Source organism: Lithobates pipiens, unplaced genomic scaffold (genome assembly GCF_037356315.1).
Source record: "Lithobates pipiens isolate NorthernLeopardFrog02 unplaced genomic scaffold, aLitPip1_a1.2 Scaffold_16, whole genome shotgun sequence".
NCBI classification, from domain to species: Eukaryota; Metazoa; Chordata; class Amphibia; order Anura; family Ranidae; genus Lithobates; species Lithobates pipiens.
The window spans coordinates 601,700,173-601,714,209 of record NW_027507748.1 but is presented as its reverse complement, the minus strand read 5'-3'; the positions used below and the strand labels follow the sequence as shown (position 1 = coordinate 601,714,209).

At 44.8% G+C, this 14,037-nt stretch overlaps 1 protein-coding gene across 1 annotated transcript in view; it reads left to right on the top strand.

Moving 5' to 3' along the window:
- Positions 1-14,037, top strand: part of CPAP (centrosome assembly and centriole elongation protein) — a 95,894-nt gene that overhangs the window by 43,053 nt on the left and 38,804 nt on the right. The window contains exon 7 of the mRNA XM_077483980.1: positions 11,092-12,649. Within this exon, the coding sequence (XP_077340106.1) occupies positions 11,092-12,649 (1,558 nt within the window). The remainder of the gene's footprint in view (positions 1-11,091; positions 12,650-14,037) is intronic.

Sequence of the window (14,037 nt, the reverse complement as noted above, 5' to 3'; positions counted from 1 at the left end):
CTCAACTTCATGAAACTTTAGGGGATTTTACTGGCTATTCCACATTGGTATGCCTGTCTGGGTGCAGTCAATGTCAGGGCTGTAACAAGCAAATTCTCTCCTGCGCTCGCAATGGTTAGCCCAGAGGTATACAGTGTAAATTGCTTTCTTATCGCTGATGGTCTTGCTGCCTTCTCAGGACAATGGATATCCTCAGATTGAAAAACTACAAATAAAAAGAGAAGAGAAGGGTGATCACTGATTTCATTTTATTTAAAAAAAGATGCACCTGGAAATGGGTAGGTAGGTGGGTGGGATGATGCAGGGTTTGTGCGAATAAGGTCAGCTGGTCAACTCCCTCCTTTGTCATGACCTATAGTTTCCCCAGGAAGTAAGGCAGAAGTAATGGATACGTGTTTTGAAATACCCATGAAGACAGTGAGGTAAGTGTCTGCCAAATAAAGGCTACATCGCAGTTGGCTAATTCTGGGAGGGCATACAATGATGTCCTCCCAGAATCGGGCATCCCCCTAGGGCTAGCACCCTGGATTGTCCATGACCATTGGGTCCTCTGGAGCCGGCGCGTCACAGATCAGGGGAAAAGGCCAATTACAGCGGCCCTTTACCATGTGATCGCTCTGTCCAGTGATGGCGCGAACAAACCGGAGTATGTCCGAATTAGTCCCTCCCCTTTTCTCGCACCGATCGGTACACTGGTGTGAGAAAAGGAGGGGGTGGGTGCAGCAGCACCCACTGGGCTGGATCTAAAGTGCCCATAGTGCTCATCCTTGCCCAATCTGGCTCATCCATCCCCATCCATGGCTCATTCATGCTCATCCCTGCCATCTTCTCATATGGAATTCATCCGTGCCCATCAGTGCCACTACTTTGCCTCACAAAAGTGTGATCGGTAGTCAAATTAGATTTGAAATTCATGCTCCTAGAACACCTATTGGTGCTCCCTGCATGTTGGGCCTCTGTATGTGGCCAGGCTGTGTAAAAGTCTCACACATGTGGTATCGGGACGAGCAGCAGAATGTATCTTGGGATGTAATTTTTGCTATGTACATGCTAGGTGTTAAAAATATCTTGTACAAAAAAAAAAATTCATTTTTCTTTACACATTTTCCAAAAACTTTTGAAAAAAAGACATGTTCAAAAGACTCATTATGCATCATAGAATATACGTTGGGGTGTTTTCATTTCCAAAATGGAGTAATTTTTTATTTATTTTTTGGGCCTTTTTTATTGTCCTGGTGCTCCAGGGCCTTCAAAAGTGTAAAGCTGTCCATACAGTATACAATTTTCTTCAATTTCCTTTAGATTTACCTACAACTATGTAGTGCAAGGGCCTGCCTCATTGCATACACACTGAAAGTGTTTAGGTTTGACTTTATGGTTATGGTGATTATATAGTTTTGGTAAACATTGTACAAGAAAATTGTGTAATGTATGCCCAGCCTAAGAGGTAGTCAAGAAATTAAGTGTGGAATTTATTTCCCTAATACACCTGACGGTGCTCCCTGCTTGTTGGGCCTCATGTTGGCCAGGCTGTAAAAAAAAAAAGTCCCACACATGTGGTTTTGCCATACTTGGGAGGGGTTGCAGAATGTGTTTTGGGGTGTGGTTGCAAGTATGAATATGCTGTGTGAGAGAAATAACCTGTTTTTACTATGACAATTGCAAAAAAGTGTGGGGGAAAAAAAATACAACTTTAAAAAACTCACCATGACTCTCACTAAATACATTGGAACGTCTACTTTTGGGGGGGTGGTATTTGTACTGTCCCGGCTTGTTAGTGTCTCAAGAAATGAGCCTCTGTACATCAGGTGTGATCAATTTTCAGTGATTGGCACCATAGCTTGTAGACTCTATAACTTTCACAAAGGCCAAATATACACTGATTTGGGTTATTTTTTACCAAAGACCTGTAGCGGACCTGTTGTCAAAAATGTTATGAATAAAAATTCATGATAACCGAAACCAAGAAAAATGCATTTTGTTTTTATTTTTATTTTTTTAACAAAATTTTCAGTCTTTTCATTTATAGCCAGGGTGGATTTGGTTTAAATCAAGTCGATTTTTAAATAACTAGTAAAAAGGCTTGATTTTTAAATCATAATTTTTTTTAAAGGGCAACTGTCATCTCTATCCTGCAACTGCTCCTCCTCTTGCCCACTGTTAACTCCCTGACCGTCACATTCACTTTAATGGGATGGCTGGTGATGCAGCAATGGCACAACAAGGTGAGGAATGTGGCAGCAGCAAGTGAGTGGATGCCTGCTAACAAGCGTTGCCATGATGGACCTGAAATGACAGGTGCTCTTTAAATGCAAGGACTTATCCTTGTTGATAGTTAGAATCTTTAATATTTGCAAACAAAATGAAGGTTTCCTATTTAGAATAATAAGCTGTCGGATTAGTAAAACAGCGATATCGGAACCAATTCAATCATGCTGAATGAGAACTTGGAATCATTGAATGAATGAGTTTAACAAAAATGTAAATATTGCAGAATATATATACAACCTCATGCTACATAACTAAGCTCAATTTCATGCTGAATAAACTGAGTATTTAACCGCTTAAGGACCGAGCTTCTTTTTGACACTTAAAAATTTTTTTGTTCTAGAAAATTACTTGAACCCCCAAATATAGATGGATGGATAGAGAATGTAATATGAAGAATGAGAAAGGAAAGCATCCTTTACTCTATCCTCTATAGCGCCCTATAGAATAAAATGGCAGTTGTTGCAATACTTTCTGACACACCGTATTTGTACAGCGGTCTTACAAACGCACTTTTTTTGTGGGGGGGGGGGGATACACTTTTTTTTTTTTTTTTTTTTTAAATAAGGCAACAGTAAAGTTAGCCCAATTTTTTTATATTGTGAAAGATAATGTTATGCCAAGTAAATTGATACCCAATATGTCACGCTTCAAAATTGCAGTCACTTTTATTCCTATAACAAAGAATGTAAACATCCCTTGTAATAGGAAAAAAAGCATGACAGGACCTCTTAAATATGAGATCTGAGGTCAAAAAGACCTCAGATCTCATATTTACACTTTTAAGAGCTATGGACGGATGTGACTTTTTGTGACTCAGTCAGCAGCCAGGCATCCACGTGATCTAGTCTCTGCCACTACCGGCAGGTCCGGTAAGCGGCAATGACGACCGGAGCACAGCGAGGAGGATGGGCACCTCTCCCGCCGCCAATGTTATCTTGTGGTGACTCTGCCACGGAGACCACTTTTATCTTAAAGAGAAACATGCCGCGCTCCTGGAAATTCCGGGGTTATGGCAGCTAGCTAGCTGCTGCCATAACCCTGATATTTATCGTCGAAGTACTGACGTACGGATAAGCCCTATTGCGGTTGAACAGAAAACTATCTTTAGATAAATAGATTTTCCCAAGTGTTCTTCCAGGACAGCCCTTGAGAGATGGAGCTCCTCCCATCGACACAGGAAACACATTGCCACAGTTCAAAAGGCGGTCCCTCAGGTCCCTGGTCAGTCATTTGTGTTTCCTCCGTCGGAGGAACATGTTGCCAGGAACCTGGAGGCCCCTCTCAGGGGCTGCCTGAGAACCTGCAAGCCTAAGGGACCGGGTCCTGGTTTATGGCTGCAGTTTGGGTCCATACCTTTTTTCTTTGGCTCGGGTACCGTCCAGCTGAACCGGAGCAGACCCGTTACCCTCCTCCTTCCAGTGCCGAGGTGGCCAGGGGCAGAATGACGCCGGTTTCCCCCAGGAGTGGTGAGTGGAACCTTCCATCTTCCCTCCTCGTTGCAGGGGGTCGGAGACGCCGAGCGTTCACTTCCGGCGGAACCGCGTCATCACTGCGTGCCGAGACTTCCGGTTCCGGGTCTCTAAGGGTACAAGGAGGAGAGGGAGAGCCAGCGCTGTGCCTGTGAAGCCCGACCAGCGTCCAGCTATACCGGATCAGCGGCGGGATTCGGAGCGTCAGAGGGGGACCATGGAGGCTATTCCCCAGGATACTCCGGCGGAGACAGGCACCAGCCAAACCCAGGTAGGCTGCTGGGCATGCTATTACTCTGGTGGAGTGGTGGTGTTTGTAGGCTGGGCCCTGTAGTACCCCACGGTGGCGGTTTACTCACAGTGAGGTTGTTTGTTAGTGGTGATTCTAAGAGGGACATGGTGCTGACGCTAAGAAATCCTTTGTCTTCTTATTTTCAGGCTAAAGAGATGCCAAGGGAAGACAAGACAGGCCGCAAAAAGTGCCCTAATTGTGGGAATAGGTTGTCCTCTGGCTCTAACAAAGCCCTATGCAAGCAATGCATTGCAAGCTTGCTTAAATCTGAGGCAGATTCCCCTTTAGCAAAGTTTTTGGGCTCCTTTAAAGAGGAAATGGCGTCGACCTTTAAGTCCCTCCGGGAGTTAATCACTGACGTGGGATCAGCTGCAGCTGCCTCCACGAGTAAAACAACTATAATCTCATCCTCACCATGCCTTACAACACCCAGCTCAGGGGAGCCCCGTATGGTCAGGGAGCCTAGCCCCACGTTGATTAGCCCCGAATCCTCTGACACTGACTCGGGTCAGGAAGAGGATCAAGCAGCATCTAAAGCCTCAAAATATAGATTATCTCTCGAGGAAGTAGATGAGCTAATGGGGGCTATCTATGATGCGCTGGAAATTGAGGAGGAAGAAACTCAGTTATCCAGACATGATCAAATGTATGAGGCTCTGGGGAAAAAGAAAGCAAGGGTTTTTCCTATACATAAAGTGCTTTCTGACCTTGTCCTTAAGGAGTGGTCTGAACCAGACAAGAAGGTTTTCTTTCCTAAATCCCTTAAGAGAAGGTTCCCTTTTGATGAGAGCCCAGAGGCGGTCTGGAATAAAAATCCAAAACTAGACGCCCCTCTGTCCAAAATCTCAAAGCAGGCTGATCTGGCCTTTGAGGATATGGGCCACCTGAAAGATCCCATGGACAGGAGAACAGACATTGTCTTAAAGAGGGCCTGGGATGCCTCTATGGCAGGCTTAAAACCAGCTCTAGCCACTTCCTGTGTAGCTAGAAACCTGGAGTTCTGGTTATCACAACTACAAGAACACTTAAAGGCAGGCACTCCTAGGGGGGAGCTTTTGAAATCCTTCCCTATGCTTTTTAAGGCCACCAGTTTCATCTCTGACGCCTCCACGGACTCCGTTAAATTTACGGCTAAATCTGCAGCACTTTCAGTGGCAGCAAGGAGGTCAGTATGGATGAAAACCTGGGGGGGAGACACGGCGTCTAAAACCCGCCTGTGCAGCGTCCCTTTTACAGGAGACTTAGTCTTCGGGCCTGAATTAGACTCCGCTTTAGAAAGGACGGCGGATAAAAAGAAAACCTTTCCCGCAAAGAAGAAAAATTTTCAAAGAAAAATTTTTCGTCCCTTTAAGGAACCCTCTAAATCAGAGAAGAGTTCAACCCCCAAAAAACATTGGTCGGGACATAAAGGGAAAGGAAAAGGGGGCATACTGTTTAGCCGCCCCAATCAGGATCCCAAACCCCAGTGACGTCAGGGTTCCTGTGGGAGGAAGATTAAGCAAATTTCTTCCTCAATGGGAAGAGACAACCTCGAACGAGTTTGTCTTAAATATAATAAAAAGGGGTCATGCGCTGGAATTTCACAGCAACCCTCCTTCCAAGTTTCTGGTGACAAAGCTTCCAAGTCACTCAGAAAAGGCCAGGGCCTTACCTTTACTAATAGGGGAAATGGTAGATCAAGAAGTATTGACACCAGTCCCTATTCAGGAACAAGGGGACGGTTTTTACTCGCACATCTTTGTGGTAAGAAAACCGTCAGGGAGATTCAGACTAATTATGAACCTCCGTCCACTGAATCGCTCCATCCGTTACAAGAGATTTCGGATGGAGTCCATTTATTCCATAAAGAATCTCCTGCAGAAAGAGACATTTATGGCAACCCTGGACCTAAGGGATGCTTATCTGCACATTCCAATAAGGGAGGAATGCCAGAAATTCCTTCAGATGGCAGTGCAGATAGACACAAAGGTTTACCACTTTCAGTGCAGAGCACTTCCCTTCGGTCTATCATCCTCTCCGAGAATCTTTACCAAGGTTCTCGGAGAGGCTTTAGTTCCTCTGAGGCTTCAATCAGTCTCAATTATCCCCTACCTAGACGATCTGCTCCTAACAGCCCACTCAGAGAGTCGTCTTTCTCAGGACCTAGAATTGACTCAACTCAGCCTGAGTCGATTAGGGTGGATTGTCAGTCAGGAGAAATCCAAGACAACCCCAACACAGGAGATCCTGTATCTGGGGTACTGGATCAAGTCTGTAGATCAGAAAATTATACTGCCGGAAGAAAAGATTTTGAATCTGTGGCAGAGAATATCTTTTCTTCAATGCAGCCCCAAGTGTACGGTGAGGGAAGTAATGTCGGTCTTAGGTCTTATGACGGCAGCCATTCCAGCCGTACAATGGGCCAGGTTCCATCAAAGAGAACTTCAGGGTTTTCTGTTAGAACAATTAAAAGGCAGAGATCTGGAGGAGGAGGTATCGATCCCCTCAAGGGTAAAACGCTCCCTCTGGTGGTGGAAGGACAGGGAGAACCTAAACAAAGGGGTTCATTGGGTCCTTCCTATCACTTCAACACTAACAACGGATGCGAGCAGTTGGGGCTGGGGAGCCCACCTAGGCTCAAGCTGGGTCCAGGACAAGTGGACCCTGGAGGAGAAATGTTTCTCTTCCAATTGGAAAGAACTAACAGCAATCCTGAGAGCTGTTCTAGCTTTCCACCCCGCAATACAGGGTCACCATCTACAAGTCCGTTCAGACAATACGATGGCTGTAGCATACATAAACAAACAAGGAGGTACCAGAAGTCCTCGTTTGATGTTGGTAGCCAGACGCATTCTCCAGTGGGCAGAAGCCAATCTGGAATCCATTTCTGCAGTTCACCTGAAAGGGGAGATGAACAACAAGGCGGACTTCTTGAGTCGACAAAAGATTTCGAACCAAGAATGGTCCTTACACCCAGAGGCATTCAATCTCATAACAGCTCACTGGGGAGAACCAGAGGTAGACCTTTTTGCGAGCAAGAAAAATGCAAAGGTTCCCAATTTTTTTCTCGCTAAACCCAGGAGATCAACCCCTGGCGGTAGATGCCTTGCAAACTCCATGGACTTTCAGTCTGGCGTATGCATTTCCCCCTCTTCATCTCATTCCGAGGGTCCTAGCAAGATTCCTCAAGGAGAAAACCTGTTTGATTCTAGTAGCACCTTTTTGGCCCAGGAGACCGTGGTTCACAACGTTGCTACAATTGACAGATTGTCCGCCTCTAAGACTTCCCTACAGACAGGACCTCCTGTCGCAGGGACCTCTTTACCATCCGCAGGTCGCCACACTGAAGCTGTCAGCGTGGTTACTGAGGAGGAAATCTTAAGGAGTAAGGGCCTGTCAGACGAGGTAATTGCGACCTTACTACAGAGTCGCAAACCAGTCACGAGAGCTATTTACAAAAAAGTCTGGAAAAAATTCAATAGCTGGCTGAATAGCCGGGACATAAATACGGCTAATATTCTACAGTTTTTACAGGAAGGTGTAAACAAGGGTTTAACCCTAAGTACTATTAAAGTACAGATAGCTGCCTTAAGTGTATACCTAGATGAACGCTTACAGGAAAATCCTTTTGTCGCTAGATTCTGTAAGGCAGTCGCTAGACGCAAGCCAGTCAGAATCACAAAAGTCCCATCCTGGGATTTAGCAGTTGTGCTAAAAGCTTTCTTGGGGTCACCCTTTGAGCCTATCTCAGAGGCCTCCCTAAGGCTTATTACCTTTAAGACAGTTCTCCTGGTGGCAATCACTTCAGCCCGTAGGGTCAGTGAAATCCAAGCACTTTCCATCAGGGAACCATTCCTACAGATCCTAGAAGACAGAGTCATTCTAAAGACAGACCCTGGGTTCTTACCAAAGGTAGCATCTAGCTTCCATAGGTCCCAAGATATTGTCCTCCCTTCATTTTGTCAAAATGCAGCAAATGAGAAAGAGGAACGTTTTCATTTATTGGATGTGAGGAGGTGTATTCTAAAATATCTTAAAATAACAAATCCATTCAGAATCTCAGACTCCCTTTTTGTCCTTTTTTCCGGACAGCGTAGGGGACAAAAAGCTTCAAAAGTAACCATAGCTAGATGGATTAGGCTAGCTATAGCAGAGGGGTATAAGGCCTTGAATAGAGATCCTCCTGAGGGTGTTAAAGCTCACTCCACAAGAGCGTTGTCTGCATCCTGGGCAGAAAGAGCTGGTGCCACCCCGGAGCAGGTATGTAAAGCAGCCACATGGTCAAGCTTTTCCACCTTTACAAGGCATTACCGACTGGACTTAATGTCTAGTCAGGATCAGGCCTTTGGGAGGAAAGTCCTCCAGGCCGTGGTCCCCCCCTAATCTGGTAAGTACTTGGGGATCCTCTCAAGGGCTGTCCTGGAAGAACACTTGGGAAAACTGGAGTTAGTACTTACCGGTAACTCCTTTTCCGGTGGTCTTCCAGGACAGCACGATCCCACCCTTTATTTGATTGTAGTGATGTACTAATGTTATTACCTGTTATGGTTTATATGTTTTTCAGTTCCATCCTTCGGTTCTTGGTGAATGACTGACCAGGGACCTGAGGGACCGCCTTTTGAACTGTGGCAATGTGTTTCCTGTGTCGATGGGAGGAGCTCCATCTCTCAAGGGCTGTCCTGGAAGACCACCGGAAAAGGAGTTACCGGTAAGTACTAACTCCAGTTTTTACTTAAAATGTTTCACTAAAATAAATTTGATAAAAATCAAAGAAATCTCATTTAAATCAAAAAAAGCTTGGAAAGCTTTGATATTTTTGCAAAAGAAGTACATTAATGCTATATTTGTACATGAGGGAGCTGGAATTTAGAAAAGCATAAAGTGAACAAAGGTAAACTTATTCTTTAAGCTCTTGCAAAACAACAACAACCATTCAATGTAAAACAAATGCAAGTCATAAGTGCAAGTGCATGTATGTAATATACAATTTATATATATTTGGGGGTGTTTAGCTCAATGATAGATATGAAAGTCCATTCAGGATTTCCACGCAGGGGTTCAAACTTCATTTCACAATCCTAAATTAAAAACATACCGAGCCACCTGGCTCTCTTGGCAGCAGTTCCTCTGCTCTCAACAGACCCCTGGACTCGCTGGCTTCTTTAGTCACTCCAACTCTCAAAGCTAGCCAGCCTTTTCCAGTCTCTGGGCATAGAATCCCCCTTACATGGGCTGTAGTCTCCCACAGGGCAGACAGTTTTCCTAACTGGAGTCTGTCGTCAAACAGCAGCAAGCTGCTCACATTCCACCTTCCACCACCTACTACGCTCGCCAGACCCTCGTTATATTGGCTGTGTGCACCTGGGCACACACACCTGTTGGCTGTCCACAACACCCGGACACAGGGTTGGAGATCCTGTCCCACCCAAGACTCTTGGGGATCTCCAAACTACAGAGTCCCATCTGGAGATGGCACACACACACACACACACACCAGTGTTGGTCATCTTACTTTAAAAAAGTAATTAGTTAAGTTACAAATTACTTCTCCCAAAAAGTAATTGCGTCAGTAACTCGGTTACTACAGACGTGGTACTTGAGGGGGGTGGTGTACAGTACTTGGGTGGGTGTCAGCGGTGGTACTGGGGGGGTGGCAGTGGTTGTGTATTTGGGGGGGGGGTGGCAGGCAGTAGTGGTACTTGGGGGGGGGGGGGGGGGGGCTGGCAGCGGTGGTGGTGCCGCCATCCTCTCCCACCACCACCTCTGCCTCTTGCTGATCCCATCCCCCACACCACTGATCTCATCCCTACCTTATCCCCCCATCACCTCTGTTGTAGAAGTGATGGTGGGTGGGTAGGGATGGGATCAGTAAGAAGCAGAGGTGGTGGAGGACTTGGGATGGATCGATTGCACTGCAATTCGAATTCTCAGACAGTCTCTTACTTGAATGCCTCCAGGGATGCCTTTCCTCATAAGACCCTCTTCATTTTTCAGTGTCCGCCCCACCTCCCTACATTCTCTCTCTCGGCGGGCTGGGATGGGCGGTCCAGACAGTCTGAGGCTCAGCTGGCGAAAGCCCCCTCCCCACGGCAGAACCAACGGCCAGGCAGCGCGGCCACTGCGGGCCTCCCGGGCGCTAAATGTAATTGCGGTAACGCCGCCCAAGTAATGGGAATTTAGTTACCATGAGGAGAAGAGTAATCGGATTACTCGTTACCCTCTAAAGTAACTGCGTTAAGTAACTCCGTTTTATTTTAACTGAGTTGCTTACATCACGGACACGCACACCCACATACACGCGCACATATATATATAATATATTTTATTTTTTGGGGTCCGTTAAGATCTGCATGTTACTTTTTTTTTTTTTTTTTTTTTTTTAACTGACAATTTTTATTGCTTTTTCCCCCCCAAAAAAGACACGCATTGTTATAGACAGAATATATCTAGCAGGTAGTCAACATACATTTTGGACAGTGGTAAAATTTGGTAATATCATGCAAAACATACATCCAGTGACAATATGTGGAGTTATCAGATTAGTTGAGAAGGATTCTGAATCTTTGTGGTACCACAGAGTATAACCTGCAGGAGTGCGTGTGAACTTATGGAGAAGAAGAAGCGTATAGTGAGAAGGATAGAGAGAGTCGAAAAAAGGGGGGGGGGGCAGGATAGGGAATAGTGAGGGTGAGAGGGTAAGAGAGGACAGCCTAGAACAGTGATGGCGAACCTTGGCACCCCAGATGTTTTGGAACTACATTTCCCATGATGCTCAGCTACACTGCAGAGTGCATGAGCATCATGGGAAATGTAGTTCCAAAACATCTGGGGTGCCAAGGTTCGCCATCACTGGCCTAGAAGCTCTGCACCACCTGAGGGGGTTGGCACCAGCCATGAGTGCAAGTGACCTCTGTGAGGTCAAGGTTCACAAGATATCAGGTTGTAGGGGTCTCCAACTTAACTCACGGCTCCCACACTCGATTGTATTTATCAAGATTATTGCATGTTGCCTTTTGATAATCTTTTTTTAATAGTACAATGTTTACTGCCTTTTTTATTTTTATTTTTTTTGTACTATAGAGCCCAGAAGGACAGGCCAATAGCAAACCTGTTGTAAAAAGACAATTTCTTCGACGAGGAGAAGGGCTGGCTAGGTTTAAAAGTGGAAACAAGAAACTTCCAAAAACACAAGAGATCAAAACAACTTCTCAAAAACTGTCAGAGACTGCAGTTCCTCCCAAAGCTGAGAAAGTTCAAGTCCATAGGAAGATTGCTGTGTCAACTAAAGAGCAAGGAGCAGAAATGAATCTTGGAGCAACAAATCAAAGTGTGAAAGAGAAAAATGAGTTTTTTAATAAAAAACTGTTTAAGAACAATAGTGCAAAAAACAGAGCCGGTTTATCACATGGCCAGCAGGACAACAAATCTACCTCAAGTGGGAGAAGTTCTGTGACTCTGGAAAGACTTGCTAGTTCAGAAACTGATAAAGAAAATGCAGACAACTCTAAATCCTCTGAACCACTAAGAAAACAAGGTTCTAAGGTTAAAGAGACAGGAAATAAAGAGAATTTTCCACAGATCAGTGACTTGCACAAAGAGAGTGCTAACCCAGTAGACTTTTCATTTGAAATCTCCTTCCAAAAGAGGAAAGCCCAGTGGCACAAGGAGAAACAGAAGGAAAACTATGATTTAAATGAGTTCCTCCTTCTAGAACAGGCTGCTGACGACATATCGTTCTCCAGCAACTCCTCTTTTGTACAGAAGCTACTTGATCAAGACTATCTAATTGATAATGGGCAACGCAGGTTGTCCTCCACTCCTGTTAAATTTGTAGAGAAGCATCAGGAGAAAGGGTTTAGTAATACTAGGAGTGCAAATGGTGGCAGATTGAACCAGAAATTTGAAGAGTCTGGTAGTGTTCTAAAAAATATCTATAGTACCTCTACTGCTGGGTTTGGTGAACAGACTCCGAAGAAGTCAAATGAAATAACCAAAGGTCCTGAAGTTGAAAAGAAAATATCTTCTAAAGATTCAGAGCCTGCTACAAGTGAGGGAGACTATGCGTCTTCAGCGGATGAACACAACAACTCTGGTTTAAGTGAAAATGAAGACCTGGAAAGCAAGGACAGTAGCGCAGAATATGATCCAAAAACGGATGAACCAAAAGGCCCTTCTAAAAAACTTACCAAGGAGACCAAAGGTAGAGATCTTGACCTGGACTTGTCAGATGGAGAGGGTCAGGAAAATGAGGACACAACTTTGCTGGGAAATAGCAAAGCATCTCTAAAAGATGATGGCTCATCTACTTCTAGTGAAAGTGAAGTTGAGTTTGATGATGAACGGACGTGGGATGACCTTGGCAATGTACCGAGCCTTAAAGGTGTATATGAAAGCAGATTTTCCAATAAGGAGTTTATTCCATCGGAGTATACCAGCAAAAGCCCTCCAGACATTCCAGACAAAGCAGTAACCAGGAAGATAGCATCAAAGAAGGGAGAGCCTATGAAGACTGGAACTGCTGGTACCCTTGACCCTCCGGCATCTGAACTGATGTTGAAATTGTTCCCAGCACTAAAGCCAAAAGCAAAGCCAGAATCTCAGGCTGTGTCTAAAAATGTACCAGCTCAAGAAGGCCCAGGTATGATTATTTAAAGTAGTATAGCAGTGTTATTGGAATGTACCTGTTATGTAGTAGTGTGCTTCAAGGGAGGAAAGGCATTGGGTAGGTAAATACAACCAGTTTTGCATGTTGATGACAACGTTTTTAGCACTATAGCTGTGCAGGCAATTGAGCGGGAGATATCAGTTTACAAAGAATTCTGATAAGCTGAAGGGCAGAGCAAACCAGTGAAAGGAGAGAACAGGTAGAAGATATTTAAGCCAACTAGATAGAAATTCGGCAGGGTTCAGCAGGATCCAGTTGAATTTCAATTCGTGCATAGGCAGGCTGGTTGTACTGAAGTCAATCTACCAGTTGGCTTCAGTACTACCAATTGACTTCAGTACAACAAGTCTTTTATTTTTTTATTTTATTTTTTTTACTGCTGGCAGCTATGGCCGCAAGTAGTGATGATCATATTCTGACTGCTGGGAAACCTCCTGTTAGAATACAATAGCTGCGGGATCATCAACGCTGAATGTGTTGATCAAAAAATGTTTTTAATTCAATTAATTTCTTTCAATTCAATTTTCTTTTCTTTCAGTCTGTGGTTGAAGGAATGGAAATTCACTAGCGTACTTGATGTACTTAAATTTTTTTTTAAATGTACTTAAAAGTTTTTTTTTCCATTGAGCTTACTTTGTAGTATTGCTGTCTCAACACAGGACTCAAAATACATTTAAAGTGAACTTCCACTTTTTGGAATCCATAACACCCCCCCCGGTGTCACATTTGGCACCTTTCAGGGGGGAGGAGGGAGCAGATGCCTGTCTAATACAGGTATTTGCTGCCACTTCCTGGCATAGATGATTGCGGTGACCTACGCCACTTCTGACGCCTACTCTGTGTCTCCCAGAAGACAGCGAGGGAGGACAGAGTAAGCGCCGAAAGTGCCATGTGGCTTCACGTCCTGGTTCCCTACTGCACGAGTCGTGCTGCACGTCCTCACTGGTCCTTGCTGTCTTCTGGGACCTTTGTGTCTCCCAGAAGACAGCGGGGAGGACAAAGGTGCCACAAGACAGTAGGGACCAGTGAGGACGTGCAGCGTGACTCGCACAGTAAGGAACCAGGAAATGAAGCATGCACGGCTTCATTTTCTGATTCCCTTACCGAGGATGGTGGTGGCAGCAGCCGTGAGCCGACGGACAGATCGGCTTAGGCTGCCGACATCATGGGCTCCCTGGACAGGTAAGTGTCCATATATTAAAAGTCAGCAGCTGCAGTATTTGTAGCTGCTGGCTTTAATATATTTTTTTCGGTGGACCTCCGCTTTAAACTTATTTAATTAGCCACAAGCATACTTATTCCTACTCCCTCTTGAAACATGTAAGCAGAAACCTAAAAAGGACTAAGTAATTTGTGATTTT